This window comes from Marmota flaviventris, chromosome 6 (assembly GCF_047511675.1).
Source record: "Marmota flaviventris isolate mMarFla1 chromosome 6, mMarFla1.hap1, whole genome shotgun sequence".
NCBI lineage: Eukaryota > Metazoa > Chordata > Mammalia > Rodentia > Sciuridae > Marmota > Marmota flaviventris.
The window spans coordinates 9,030,800-9,046,704 of record NC_092503.1 but is presented as its reverse complement, the minus strand read 5'-3'; the positions used below and the strand labels follow the sequence as shown (position 1 = coordinate 9,046,704).

Genomic DNA, 15,905 nt, shown 5'->3' with positions numbered 1-15,905 from the left:
GGAGGGTGGGTGAGGCACTGTCTGAGCTGGGCGCCCACTGCTGCACAACTGGCCTCCCTTCTGCTAGGGCAGCCTACACCCAGGAAGATACTAATACACAGTCATGGTCCCACCAAGCTTGGGAAAAGCCGCTGTGGGATCTCAAAGCTGGTGGCAGTGGGTCTCTGAGGGACACCAAAGGCTATCTGGACCTCTCTTTCAGCAAAAAGGCCCAGCTCAGGATCAGCTATTTTGAGCCTTTCATCAGATAAACCAGGTCAGGGGTTGCAGAAAGCTCATCTCTGAAAGGCAGATGATGAAAACTGAGAGCTGGATGGGGGATAGTGGGTGGGAGGAGGTGCACATGTGACTAGAGAAGCAGCACTAGGCCCCAAAGCACAGCTGCAGGGACACAGGGGCCAGGAGCACACCTCCGTGGCACCTCTGAACATTAAAGCAACGATGGAGTCCGTAATGGTGAGGAAGCGCAGGGAAGAAGCAAGGGGAGCCCCTGGGAAGCCAGGAAAGCTAGCTATGTAAGCCCAACTTGTCAGCATCCCTGGGTGTAATGTTTACTTACTCCCAAGACATGGAAGTTTCAGGTAGTCACCCCCATGCCCTCTTGTATGTTTTGTTACTAGTTGCCACCTTCTGGGAAAACGAATAGCATGGAAGGAGAGTGCTAATTTTAAAACTCCAAGCCATAGCCAAGGGACATTAACCTGGGGAGAAAGGGGCCACTGGTAAGTACAGCAGAGAGATACAGGAATTTAGGCTAGCTGCAATGGTGACAACCTCACAACGGTCACTCTGTGAAGATAAAATCATCCTTACCTCCCATGCTATGTGAAATCCAAATCATTGGCCTATCCCCAACACCAGCAGCTCTGAGCTTCGAAAGGAGTTCGTTGCTTCTGAATGCAATGGTCTTTCTGAACAAAACGAAAACAGCAGGCATGACAGGAGGCCTCTATCCCCTGAATCTTGCTATCTAATTTTTAAGCTGAGAACTTTTGTCTGTTGAATGAATGCTACATGCTACCGCCCTGAAGAGTGAGGAATACCTCCTCTCTCTCTGCTCCACTTCTGATATTGCTCACTTTCTTCTTCAAACTTATTAGCATAATTAGGATTATTTAAGCCCAGAGAGGTCATTCATACACTAGGTGAACATCACTTGAGCATCTAATTTTTCCAGGTCAAACCCGGCTGCCCCCAGCACTTAGGATATGTGTCCCTTCCCATTCCATAGCCCAATAATGAAAGTGTCCCTAGAGATTTGGTTCTCTCTTTTCTGAGTTTCAATTCCACTTGTATTTATGCCACAAATTGGAGCTTTCAAGCTAGGCGTGGTAGTTCATGCCTATAATTCCAGTGATTGGGGAAGCTGAGGCAGAAGGACTGCAAGTTCAAGCTAGCCTTGGCAACTTAGCAAGACCCTATCTCAAAATAAAAAATAAGAAGGACTGGAGATGTAGCTTGGTGGTAGAACTACCTCTGAGTTCAATCCCCAGTATCACTCCCCAATTTTTTTCCTTTAAATATTAAGTTTTCATCATTTTAATTATTTAGAAATGCTAGGAAACTGTTTCAGAGAATTAAAAATAAGTAAGGTTTAAACAAAAAGATAATTTCAAAACTATCCAGTCTGATAGTTTCTTATCTGTAGACACCTTTATTCAAAGCAAAGGTTCCCCCAGAGCCCCTCAAGGGAAAACAGGAGGGAAACCTGGGTCCTGCTCACTTGCCTCCCTCCCTTTTTGGGCACCTACATGGGGTCCATTCACAAAGCACAGTTTGATAACACTGGTTAGACCACTCTCTTAATCTGTAAACAAAGCTTCCCAGACATGCTAAGTGACTTGCCTGAGAAAGCACAGCATATCAAAGGTAGGATCAGGCTACAATCCATGTCCCATAACCCAGGAACCTAGTGCCCCTTCCTATGAACTCAACTGGCCTATGGGGCATAAATGGTACACAGGAGCCAAAATGGCTCACATCTTTTTCTGTGCTTCCTCTAGCTGGTATAATTGTGAACACAAAGCAAAAGAATATCACTTTTACTTCTAAAAGGAATGGAGGTTTTGCTATGGAATCCACCATGGTCCTTCACTATTGTAAATGAACCAGGTTAGGAGCCCAACATTGATAATACACCTTAGCCTTCTACTTCACTGTTTGTTTATAGATAATTCCTTCCAAAAGAAAAGAAAAAGGTTAGTTTTCATAAGAAAATCCTGGTTAGGCATGTGGCAGAGCATATGGGTTTAATCTCCAGCACCACCAAAAAAAAAAAAAGAAAGAAAGAAAAAAGAGAAAAAATCCTGCCCTGCTGTGTCATCAAAAGAAAAATCACTTCCCATCCCAAAGGACCCACTTGTAGCCTGAGCCCTTCCCCATCCTTCCAGTCTAAACGTCCCCCACAAAGTTACCTTTCTGCAGGGCACCCAGCTCTCCAGTCACTAAGGGTGGTGTCATACTCCACAGATATAATTCGCAGAGCAGGACAGTCTCTTGCCAACCACGTCTAAGTAAACAGAAAGGTACATAAGAAAATGCCTGCATTTCCAAAACTCGGTTACTTCCTAGCAATTGAAATTTATCATTAGAGGACTCTCACAATGGAGTAATTAAAGATGACATTTGAATAAAGTTTGAAGGTGACTATCTTTATCTTTTTATATCTCTGGTCACAAAATGGTATCCATATTTATAGTATAAGGCCAATGAAGGGCGCTGTTGGAGATTATTCTCAATTTAAATCTGCTACAGCCAAAAGCTAGGCTTGTTTTTGAAGTCTAGATCCAACTGGCTTTCAAAAGGATTTAGTAGAAAGACTGTATAGCCCAACGGTAAGCATTTGGACCTAAGAATTCAAAAATACTAATGATAGTCACTGGAGATCCTGGATTGATGGTCATCTCCAGACTTCAGTGTCACCAGAGAGAGCAAAACATTCTTTCTACTTGCTAAGTCCTGTGAAAGTGAGTGAGAAGCAGTGGAGCAAAGCCCTGGAAATGACCCACACACACATGGAGATCATTCCTAGTGGAACTGAGGATCTTTGGAAGGAATAATATCAAACAAATGCAAAATAGAGTTACTATTCTACTCAAAATACTTACTATTTCTAGTTTTATAATTATTAAGATCAAAAAATTGGCTACTACAAATACAATTATGGTTTTATTAATTTTCATATTATGCTTCAGTGAAATTGAATTATTTTGTTCTTGCCTCTATTTTATGTATGGAATATTCCTTCAGAGCCTCAGACTGCATCCTAAACAGAAATTATCCAACTTAGGTCACAAGTCCAGCTGTTAATGTAATAGTCTACAGGTATCCGTAAGGAAAAGAAGATCTGCATGGGAAAAATATCCCAATAAAAAGAGAAAAGGAGGGCTGGAGTTGTAGGCCAGTGGTAGAGTGCTCACCTTGCATGTGGAAGGCACTGGGTTCAATCCTTAGCACCACATAAAAATGAAGGTATTGTGTCCATCTATAACTAAAATATATATATATATATATATATATATATATATATATATATATATATATATATTATATGTATATGTATGTATGTATGCATCTATGTATGTATGTGTATGTGTACATATGAGAGACAGAGAGAGAGAGAGAGAGAAAAGGAAACCAGTCACACCAATGTGGAAACAGAGCATGCTTTAGTGTGGGGACAGAGCTGCGACTTCTTTACCTTGGGCCAGCATGTGGTGTACCTGTCTTCATCTTCCAAAGTCTTTTCAATCAGAATCCGTTCACTGTCCTGCTGGCGCCAGGTCTTGAATGCTGCTCCCATAAGGCCATGAATAAAAAGGACATCAGCTTTAATGGGCTGACTAAGAGGGGAGAGAGTTAAAAGAAAAAAAAAAAAGCAGAATAAATGTATTATTGCTATGGTAAGAAATGACACTGCATTCTCTGTGGATGGTGCTTCAACAGCTTCACATGACATAAAATAAAATTTCATTATATCAAGTTTTATAAGTACAGGGTTGCTGAGGAATGAATCCTAGGAGTTTTGGCAAAAACACAGAGAGCATGCTGACTTATAAATTATATTTATGGGGGCTGGGGACGTGGCTCAAGTGGTAGCGCACTCGCCTAGCATGCATGAGGCACTGGGTTCGATTCTCAGCACCACATAAAAATAAAATAAAGATTGAAAAATGTATGTTATATACATTTTTAAAAATAATAATAATAAATAAATAAATTACATTTATAAGTCATGAGCTGGGGTTGCGGCTCAGTGGTAGACCACTTGCTTAGCTTGCATGAGGCACTGGGTTTGATACCTGGCACCACATAAAACAAATAATAATAATAAACAAATAAAATAAAGATACTGTGTCCATCTATAACTAAAAAAATTTTTTTAAAAAGTATACATTAAAGAGATTTCAAAATTTTATAAAGGAAAATAAATAAATGTTATCAGAAGGAGAGCAAAGATATTTTCTTTGGCTATATTAAAATATTAAAATTATAGATGGTATGTTAGTTGAAAAATATTTATAGTACATACACAATTATATAACATATACACAAAATATATTATCATGTTATCTGCAAATTGGAATTAACCTGGCAATCCACTTTTTAAATTAAAAAATTTGGAGCTATTTTCTGAGTTTTTTTTTCAAAGCACCCTATGAAAATCCAAGACATGTACTTTTTTCATTGCAAACCTTTCTATACTTATTGTCTCAGCAAGGATATAATTGGCAATAGTGACCAGCAATAACCTAAGGAATACAAGGAGTCAAATTTATTATGACTTACTCTTTCCACGCATGTTTTGATACCTAGCACACACTTTCTCCAGACCCTGGAATTCCAGACCCAGATTCTCCAATAACGTCTAATGTCCTTCCTATTCAGACTGACTTCTCCAATTCAAATCAGTTATTAACTCAGATCTAAATGAAAATGACTTGAAATGACATTCCAAAGTGTAAGTGCCACACATTCTAACAGGTGAGCACCTCACTGAAGGTAAGCCCTTTGTGAAATTAATAGTTTTTGTGCTTTTAGACAACCTTCAACTCCTCTGAGGTTATTATGAACAAACAGCTTTAGTAACTATAGTATTTGACTTACTTATAAAGTATTTAACTTATCTAAATTATGCAGAATTTAAAATTTAAGCCCTCTGACTTTATGTTACCAAAGGGGATAAAGCAACTGTTCTGCTTGCTCACCTCGTCCGGTACTGGGGATGGAGCACGTACACGCCATCCTGGTATCTCTCTTGTACAGTTTCTCTGTCTAGGTTAGCCAGAGTTCTGGCAGCATGTGAGGATTCCATAATGTGGGGAGATTTCAAGGCTTCTGCCATTATGGAAACCCAGCCTGGTAAAAAGAACAGACCTCCTAAATACTGAGGCAAGTTCATCTCAGACTGGAAGGAGAGGTCTCCACCCTGGTATCCGTCCCAACCACTCCAGCTCCATTCTGCCCTAAGAGCCTCTGAGTCCACAGACAACCCCAACCACAGATCCTTTGAGGGATTTAAAAGAAGGAACCCGAGATGCAATAGCCATTTTTTCTGTGTAGAAAATTTCAACAAATGGTGATTACCAAAGGGGACAAAATACTGTGGTGTTTTTCTTTTAGTAAGAATTACTAAAATTCAATTGGTAAATATTACTTATTTCACTGTCATCAGCAACAATAAGAACTAGTTTTCATACAACTAGGAGACAATGAATTTGTTATGTAAATCTTGTAAAATCTAGAGTTTGGAAGAAAAACTGATTTTTTAAAAGGAGGCAAAACAGAATCAGGACATGGTGACACATGTCTGTAATCCAAGCAACTCATGAGATGGAGGCAGGAGGACCCCAAGTTCAAGTCTAGCCTGGAAAATTAAGCAAGACCTTTCCTCAAAATAAAAACGGCTGGGGATGTAATTCAGTACAGAGTACCCTTGGGTTGAAACCCTAGTACCCCCCCCCCACACACACACACACAAAGGCAAACAGAAAAGGCATGGACAGCATTCTCTACACCATGACTACATTTAGTTTTTGGTTTTGTTTTATTTTTAACTCCATAGGGGCTGTGAGTGTAGCTCAGAGATAGAGTATTTTTTTCTGCCTAGCATTACTGAGGACCTTAGTTCCAACCCCAGCACCACCAAAAAATTAAAAAATAAACCTTCACGTACATGTATACACACACATACACACAAAAACATACGAAGATCTGCAAAGATACAGTGTACCAAACTCATGAACATTTGTAACCTCTTAGGAGAGAGCTGGAATAAAAGAAGGCTGTGTGCAAAAGGTAGGTTTAATGTTTCTAATACATCAGTTTTCTAAGTACTGATAATGAAACCCATTTATATATTATTTATACATGTAAGGTAAAGAAGAACATGGTCCCTGAGATCAAAAAGACTTGGGCTTAAATCTCTGCTCTTGGCTTCTGTGCTGTGGAACCTCAGTCACATTATTTTGCATCACAGAGCTGGAGGAAGGCTTTAGCTTATGTGTGTGAAATCCTGGGCCTTTGAGCAGGCCAGTGCCACTCACTAGCTGACAGTTGTTCTATTTCCTGTTCCCACTCTCCATGACAACAGTGTTGAGAATTAGTGTGATGACGGATGAGGAGAAGATGGCATTTAATAATTCAAAAGGAGTTTGAGATCCTATAAGTCTTTAACAGTATTCAAATTTATAATGTCAGAAAATTCCTCTTCAAAAATCTGCCAAAAAATTGATAACAACAGAATATCTGTTTTAAAATTCTATGTATAGAGACATAAGATTATATTATTGGAATGTATAAAATGTGGCTTTATTTTTAATGGAGTCACAAGAATTACACAAGAAGTATGGCTCATGTCTTTTCTATGGCACTTCTCAGTCACAGTGCCAGAGACACTCTTATAAAATATCAACTGCCCCTTAGAAATTTTTTCTTGAAAATTTAGTTTTTAAACTACATAACACTGAATACATTAAATGTAAAAATAAATAAGTAAATAAATAGGGGATGTGGCTCAGTGGTAGAGTATTTGCCTAGCATATGCAAGGCCCTAGGTTCAATCCCCAGCACCAACACCCCTCAAAAAAAAAAAAGAAAGAATTAAAAGGAGTATTCAATGATGAAAGTCCTGCTTTAATGCAGTTATTAAGTAACTCTCATTATTTCCCAATTTCATTTATATCCTCAAAGTAACCAAGGTTAAGACTTTGGTGGACACCCTTCTAAACTTTTCAAAAATGTCAATCATATGCCAGGCACAGTGGCACACGCCTGTAATCCCAGAAGCTTGGGAGGCTAAGGCAGGACAATTGCAAATTCAAAGCCAGCCTCAACAATTTAGCAAGGTCCTGTCTCAAAAGTAAAAAATAAAAAAGTCTGGGAATGTGGCTCAGTGATTAAATGCCCCTGGGTACAATTCCCAGTACCCCCCCAAAAAAAGCAATCATATGCCTGTAACTTATACACATACAATGTCATCCTTTGTTTGTAATGAAAGATATAAAAATTGTATGATTTTATTCTGGAAAATGTATTAAAATTTTTTTGAGTTTTTAAAAATGTATTTATTTGTTCTAATCAGTTATACATGACAGCAGAAATGCTTTGATTCATTACACACAAATGGGGCACAATTTTTTACTTCTCTGGTTGTACCCAGAGTAGGGTCACACCATTCATGCAATCGGACATGTACCTGGAGTAATGATGTCCATCTCATTCACCAATGTCACTCTCTCTTGATGCATTATTTTACCTACATGAAATCATACTATCCCTCCTGTTCTGTGGCTGTATTGGTACTTCAGCAATGTCCTGGCATGCTCTGCACATACATAAACTTTATTCTTTGTAACTGCAGCATTCAGTGTGAGTACTGTTGATTATGTAACCATTGTTCCCAGTGGCAGACATTCAGGTTATTTTCAGTTTTTCCACACCCATACAAAAAACTCCAATAAATATTCTTATACAAAATGTTTAAGAACATCCATGGGTTTTTAGACAGGAGTGGGTCCAAGAAGCATTATTATTATTATTAGGCCAAATGGTATAAGCATCCTTCAAATAAACTCACAAATGGGATTAAGGCCTTTAAAAAAAGGGCTTTGTGCCATGTTAGACTGCCTTGCAGCCTTCCCTTTTCACCTTCTATTGTGTAAGGATGCAGCAAGAAGGCCCTCACCAGACACCAAATGCCAGCACCTTGATCTTCGACTTTCTAGTCTCCAGAACTGTGAGAAATAAATTTCTGTTCTTTATAAATTACCCAGCCTCAGGTATTCTATCATAGTAGCAGAAAATGAACTAAGACAACTATTACAAATAATAACAATTATCACAAAGTCTATAACATACTTTAGCAGAGAATGTAAATTACAGTGTCAAGAATCTCACAATAGGGCTGGGGATGTAGCTTAGTTGGTAGAGTGCTTGCCTCGCATGCACAAGGCTCTGGTTCAATCCTTAGCACCACAAAAAAAAAAAAAAAAATCTCACAATAGCCAGAGGCAGTGGTGCACACCTGTCGTTCCAAATACTAGGGAGGCTGAGGGAGAAGGACTACAAATCTGAAACCAGACTTAGAAATTTAGCAAAACCCTGGTTCAAAATTAAAAAAAAAAAAAATGCTGGGGTAGAGCTCAGTGGTAAAGCATTCCTTGGTTCAAACCCCAACATAAAAAAAGGAATCCCTGTGCCCAACTGATGGGGAGGGAGGGAGGAAGGAGAGGGAAAGAAGGGCTCTCCCTCCTGTAGAATGCCAAATGCTGAAAAGCACACAGAGAGGACAGCTAGACCTGGAAAATCATCATCTTCTAGTCAAGGTGAAGGCTGACTCAGGCAGAAATTACAAGGAGCAGTATATTTTCCTGGTCTTAAGTTAGCTCCCCGTGGATGGGTTATTAGTTGCCAGGGGGAAAATACACTAATTTTCTACCCTACAGTGACCTCCTTTTGGTTTGATTATTCCTCTTGGTTAACCAAGTCACATTAAAAATTATATAAACAATTAAACAGAGACCATAGCAAACCTGCTCTCCTGTGACTGTGTACATTGATTACCTTAGATGTGGATTATCTGCAATCTCAAGAAATTCCTTGTCCTTACCAAAATAACATGCTCTAAGGACTCATAAAGTCTCTTGAAAAAGTAATGTACCACAAGAGGAAGTAATGGGAGCACCAAGGACTGGACAAAAAAATACTCAGGGGCTGGGGATGTGGCTCAAGCGGTAGCGCGTTCGCCTGGCATGCGTGTGGCCCGGGTTCGATCCTCAGCACCACATACAAACAAAGATGTTGTATCCGCCGAAAACTAAAAAATAAATATTAAAAAAATTCTCTCTCTCTCTCTCTCTCTCTCAAAAAAAAAAAAAAAAAAAATACTCAGCATATAATACTGACATTACCTGAGTGGACAATAGTAGAAAAAAGATGCTCATTCAAAGCCATGTTTCCAATGATCCGCATTATATTTCTCTGCACTTTTGGGCAGTCCCTGTGAAGTTGGTACAGCCTCTGAAGCAGCTGCAAGCCTCCACTGGCTTCGATTTTATCACAATGTGTGGGTATCTAGCATAGGAAATTAATGAAAGGTTACTCTATGTTGCACAATTCATTATACAAGATGACACAGCAAAATGACAGAGCCAGGTGGCTCCTACTCCAGGACAAAGTGGCAGACTACTCAAACTTCTGATCTGCTTACTACCTCAAAATCAATGAAACACTCCCAACAAGACACATCTCACCAGGGCATCTAAAATTCTCATTTTTTTAAATTAAAAAAAATTTTAAAAATCTAATATTCTTACAGTTATTATGCTTAGCTCTTGTTTGTAACCCTATGACGATGTCATTATACAAAATTGTTTCAATTTATTTTGATGCTCTGGCTTGAAACTATCTTAAAATGATTCACTAATCTTGAGAAATCTGCCACCTGATAACAGGAAATAGTCCTCTGTGCAAGCAGACAGATTTTGCTTTCGCAAATACGATTAACACAAATCATACAGATGTGCACACCTACACACTACTCTCCAAAATGCCCACAGCAATGGAGCTATCCCAAAACTCAGGAGTTGAAAACATGTTTACAGAGAAAGATCAAGTAGCCTGACGTGTGGAATGTGCCTATAATCCCAGCAATTTGGGAAGCTGAGGTAGAAGGATCACAAGCTGGAGTTCAGCCTCAGCAACTTAAAAGAGACCCTCAGCAACTTAGCAAGATCCTGACTCAAAATAAAATAAATGAATAAATAAAGACTGGCAATTTAGCCTAGTGGTGAAGCACCCCTGGATCAGTGTCTAGTATCAAAACAGAGGAGGGGGAGGAGTCATGTAAAAATAAAGGGACTTGAAACTTTAATGGATAAAAGAGAAAGAAAACCAAAGGAAATGTGTATATATAGGTAAAGTAACAGACCTGACCACATCATTATAGTCAACAAGAACATTACAGGTTTGTTGCTTTATTCTTTTAAAAATTAAACCACCAGTGCTCACTTTGGGAAAATAAACACTGAAATTGGAACCATACAGAGAAGATTAGCATGGCCCCTGAGCAAGAAAGACATGCAAATTCATGAAGCATTCCTTTTTTTTTTTTTTTTTTTTGGTATCAGTATCAGGGATTGAACTCGGGGGCACTCGACCACTGAGCCACATCCCCAGCCCCATTTTGTATTTTATTTAGAGACAGAGTCTCCCTGAGTTGCTTAGTACCTCGCCATTGCTGAGGCTGGCTTTGAACTCATGATCCTCCTGCCTCAGCCTCCTAAGACACTGGGATTACAAGCATGTGCCACCGCATCCAGCTCATTTCATATACCCAACAATTATGTATAACCATAAAGCTCTAATAATAAAAAAAAGCTTCTTTAAAAATTAAATTAAATTTAACCATAATCATGCCTGTAGGCCCCACTATTTGGGAGGCTGAGGCAGGAGGATTGTTTGAGCTTACAAGTTGAAGACCAGCCTGGGAACATAAAAATATTCCTTATCCAAAATAGAAAACAAAATAACAAAAACTGTGATCATGACAGAAAGGTTCCATAATGCCAAAAGGTTTTTAAATCATTGATATATGGGCTGGGGTTGTGGCTCAGTGGTGGAACACTTGTCAGCACCTGTGGGGCACTGGGTTCGATCCTCAGCACCACATAAAAATAAATAAATAAAATAAAGGTATTGTGTCCATCTGCAACTAAAACAAATTAAAAACTTTTAAACAATCATTGCTATGTGCTACAGTTATAATTCACATGTATGATCATCTAAGAGTTCCTTCTCCCCCCCCCCCATATTCCAAGTCTCTGACAGATATTCTAATGGAAATTATATGGTGATATGTGTGAAAAACCAGAGAATGGCAATAGAAGACAACATAATCAAAGGCAAATGCCACATTTAGACAATGGGTTGCTTGCTTTATACACAATTAAAAATCTTTAGAAATATCTAGCAAAAAATTACATTCATGCACTGGTATTAAATTATGGTTATTAATTCTAAATTAGAATAGGAAAATAAGAAGTATAAAACAAATGAAAAAAATTTTAACCTTTTAGAATAAAGGAAGATTATTTTCCTTCTATGAACTAATCTACAAATTTTTTTCAATGTAACCATAAAAGGTAAACCACATTTTGAAAATGCAAGTTACCTCTGAATGTTTTACTATAGCTTCTAAACAGAACGTTTCCACTGTAGCTGAAGGAACTTCTCCAAAACTTTCAGCATAAGGAAGTCCATTTCCTCCAAAACACCATAAACCACCCTGAAATTAAGATAATTGAAATTTTTACTAAAATGTGACCAATATTTTTTGATTAACAAAAATAAATCTCTGAACTATATACAGTATTAGAAAATTCTAACATGTAAAGAACTCAAGATATTTTGGAAACTTTATATAAACTTATGTTGCTTATTAGAATAGCAAACACAGGGAATTATCCCAGAAGAGAACAATTTTTGCATCCTTTCCCATTCTTTCCTCTTTGTCCTTTGATCGGAAAATGTAAAGATTAGCAATTAATTCTTTTAGATTAATTTATTTATTTTAATTAGGTATATATGCAGCAGAATGAATTTTGATTCATTGTATACAATTGTAGCACAACTTTTCAGTTCTCTGGTTGTACAAGATGTAGCCTCACACCATATGTCCAGTCATACATGTACTTAGGGTAATGATGTCCATTTCATTCTACTGTTTTTCCTGCCCCATGCCCCTCCCCAACCTTTCCTCTCCTTTGTTCAATCAAAGTTCCTCCATTTTTCCCATGCTCCCCCCTCCCCACCCCACCCCCTTTATGGATCAGCATCCACTTATAAGAGAGAACATTCGGCATTTGGTTTTGGGGGATTGGCTTACTTCGCTTAGCATGATATTCTCCAACTCCATCCATTTACCTGCAAATGCCATAATTCCATTCTCTTTTAATGCTGAGTAATATTTCATTGTGTATATATACCACAGTTTCTTTATCCATTCATTTATTGAAGGGCATCTAGGTTGCTTCCACAGTTTAGCTATTGTGAATTGATCTGCTATAAACATTGATGTGGCTGTGTTACTAATTCTTTATCAAGTAAGAAAGGTTCAGGACTGATCATAAAGTTCTAGTGTTATCTATTTCAGAACCCAGTAATTCATAGAATATGTTATTGTCCAGGACATGCTAACAAATCTACTGAAAATCTAATAATAAATTTTTTTTAAAAGTAAAAGCATTATCAGGCAAATTAAAAATAATGACTATGATGATAATGGTCATTGATGTTTTAATTCTTCCCAAGTTCAAATTCAAGTTCATATGGAAAAATAATTAGGATAATTACAAAACAGAAGAGTACTGAGCATTATTCCTAGTAGATATTAAAACAGAGAGAAAAAAAATTAAAGGATAATTTCCAATCTTACCACAGATCAAGGACTGTCTTAATATGCAACACTCTCCTGTAATCAGTGTGAAACAGACCAACACATGGCATGGAAATAGGCCAAGGATCAAACAGAATGCTCATAGGAAAAGAAATACAATGCCTTTAAAATATGAAACAGTGTTCAACATTGGTCACAACAGGCACACCAACTGAAAAGACACTGAAAAACATTTTCATCCACCAGATGGGTAAGGTTCTGGAGGGGAAGGCACCCTTATTACCCTGCAGCTAATAATATCAATGGCGTAACTTGACAGAACAACTGGACATCAGCCATCAAAATGACAAGTGCCCATGCCTTTTAACCATTTATCCTGACCAAATACACATGGGCAAAATGAAAGACACAAAGCTTTTTCCCTGAAGCCCTGTTCAGAAGAACAAAAGACTGAAACCAGGCTAGGCTAGGGCTCAGTGGTAGAGCACTTGCCTGGCATGTGTGAGGCACTGGGTTTGATCCTCAGCACCAAAAATAATAAATAAATAAAAGTATCATGTCCATTTACAACTAAAAAAAAAAAATTTAAAAAAGACTGAAATCATCCAATATCCATCAACAGGGGTTCAGTTAAATAAATTATGGTGCAGTTTTAGGTATAAAAATTTTGAGTATCTTCACATATTGATATATACCAATCTCCAAGAAAACCCTATATAGGAAAAAGTATGTTTAGAACAGTGTGTGCCATGTGTTGTACCATTTATGTAAAAGTGTGTGTGTGTGTGTGTGTGTGTGTGTGAGAGAGAGAGAGAGAGAGAGAGAGAGAGGGAGAGAGGGAGGATGGGTTACGGTATGAGAGATGGAAGAGATTAAAAGAAGACTTACTGAATCTCTTTTTGAAATCCTTCACCTTGAACTAAGGATCATAACTGTGTGCATACAGACCACGTGCTGACAATTACAAGATAATGCCTTTCAAAAATACCTATAGAGCTGGATGTGGTGGCATACACCAGGAATACTCAGCAGGCTGAGACAGGATGGAAAGTTCAAGACCAGCCTCAGCAACTTAGCGAGACTATGTCTCAAAATAAAATAAAAAGGGCTGGGGGTCTGGCTCAGTGGTACAGCACCCTTAGGTTCAATTCCCAAAACCACTCCCCCACCTCAAAACAAATGCATACATAAAGTCCAATGTTTTCTATAGAAAATAATATCTTTGGCTGGGCGCGGTGGCGCATGCCTATAATCCCAGTGGCTTGGGGAGGCAGGAAGGTCATGAGCTCAAAGTTAGCCTCAGCAATGGCAAGGTGCTGAGCTACTCAGTAAGACCCTATCTCTAAATAAAATACAAAATAGGGCTGGGGATGTGGCTCAGTGGTTGAGTATCCCTGAGTTCAATCCCCAGTACCAAAAAAGAAAGAAAAAAAAACATCTTTAAGATTCTGTATTTTCACAATAGCGAAGCTATGGAGCCAACCTAGGTGTCCTTCAACAGATAAATGGATAAAGAAAATGTGGTATATATACACAATGGAATGTGGAGAGAGGAGGATAGGAATAGGAAAGACAGTAAAATAAATCTAACAATTTTCCTACGTACAAATATGAAAACACCTAAGTGAATCCTACCATCGTGTACACTCACAGAATGGTGTCCTAATTAGAATAAGATATATTCCATGCTTGTATATTATCAAAATGGATTCTACTGTCAAGTACAACTGAAAAGAAACAATTTAAAAAAAAAATTCTGCATTTTGAGATAGTTCATAATGTTCATGTCTCAGCAAACCAACTAAATTAAATGTTCAAAGGAATTTTGGGCCACTTTGTAATTTCTATTCATGTCTTCTTCTCCAATATAGTATATGTTTTTTTCCAAGATTACATGCTTGCAGGTAAAAAAATTCACACTTATTCAATTAAGTAATTGTGAAGAGACTAGCTCATTGAAAGTCATTCTCTTCTCTGACAGAGATAATGATAAATATTGGATTGGAAGATTTGGGGGGATGGGATTTTTTTTGGGGGGTGCTAGGGATCAAACCCAGGCCAGTGAGCCTGCAAGGCAAGTACTCTACCACTGAGTTATACCTCCAGCCACCATAAGGGTGTGTGTGTGTGTGTGTGTGTATGTATGTTTTAAAGATTTATCAACACATCCTAGCATGTCCACGGTCCTGAGTTCAATTCCCAGAAACACAGGGAAAATTAAAAAAAAAAAAACCTGACTCCCCCAAACCTTTCTCCCCACTTTGTATACTAAAATCACCTGACTGCTTTCTACACTAAATACCCCAAGGAAAGAAAGGAGCCAAGGTAAAGAAAAACATGCAGGATTTTAGTTTTTCTTGATCATTTCTGTGGCGTGAAATAACAGTGCAATTCCAATTCCACTGTTGCTGTTGGCAAACTGGTGAGCTGGCAGGTTGTGTGGCAGTAAGCATGGGCAAAAGGGAGGAATGTAGAGGTGCTCGGTCCTGGGATGGCTATGTGGACTGCATTCTAACTCCTAACATGAAAACACACATACAACTGCTACTTTATCACTGGATTAAAATATAACAGGAGTAAATAAATTCATAAAGATTTAAGAAATGCTATATCAAATTCTAGATGCAACCAAAAAAAATGAATTAAGGATTAAAGAAATGCATAGGAAAAGCTGAAGAGTGAATGTTCACAATGAAGGGTAAGGTATAAAAATTTAAAAACAGCTTACTAAAGTATAAGAGAAAACATCAACCAAGTAGGTACTAAAGCACTTATATCTATATTATATATCAATCATAGGTATGTCCAAGTACTTTATGTAGAAATTTTAAAAATTATGATCCTCAAAATGAGTCTCAATGTCACTTTGATTTAACAGGGTATTTTTCACTTGTCAACAAGTTTTTAACAGCAGAATGATTTAATACATTAAATGGATGTCTTCTTACCACATAATCTAAGTCCAGTTAAGCATAATCTTTAGGATTACTTTTATTTTTGTCATGTAAAA

At 38.0% G+C, this 15,905-nt stretch overlaps 1 protein-coding gene and 1 pseudogene across 2 annotated transcripts in view; one reads left to right on the top strand and one right to left on the bottom strand.

Moving 5' to 3' along the window:
* Serac1 (serine active site containing 1) overlaps window positions 1–15,905 on the bottom strand; it is a 63,084-nt gene that overhangs the window by 11,466 nt on the left and 35,713 nt on the right. The window contains exons 9-14 of one of the 2 annotated variants that reach the window (XM_027939480.2): window positions 11,672–11,785; window positions 9,411–9,573; window positions 5,208–5,358; window positions 3,701–3,842; window positions 2,415–2,509; window positions 814–911 (exon numbers count right to left, since the gene is read on the bottom strand). In XM_027939480.2, the coding sequence (XP_027795281.1) occupies window positions 814–911; window positions 2,415–2,509; window positions 3,701–3,842; window positions 5,208–5,358; window positions 9,411–9,573; window positions 11,672–11,785 (763 nt within the window). The remainder of the gene's footprint in view (window positions 1–813; window positions 912–2,414; window positions 2,510–3,700; window positions 3,843–5,207; window positions 5,359–9,410; window positions 9,574–11,671; window positions 11,786–15,905) is intronic. The other variant, XM_071612879.1, reaches the window with a different exon arrangement.
* On the top strand, window positions 10,508–10,608 carry LOC114096107 (U6 spliceosomal RNA; annotated as a pseudogene).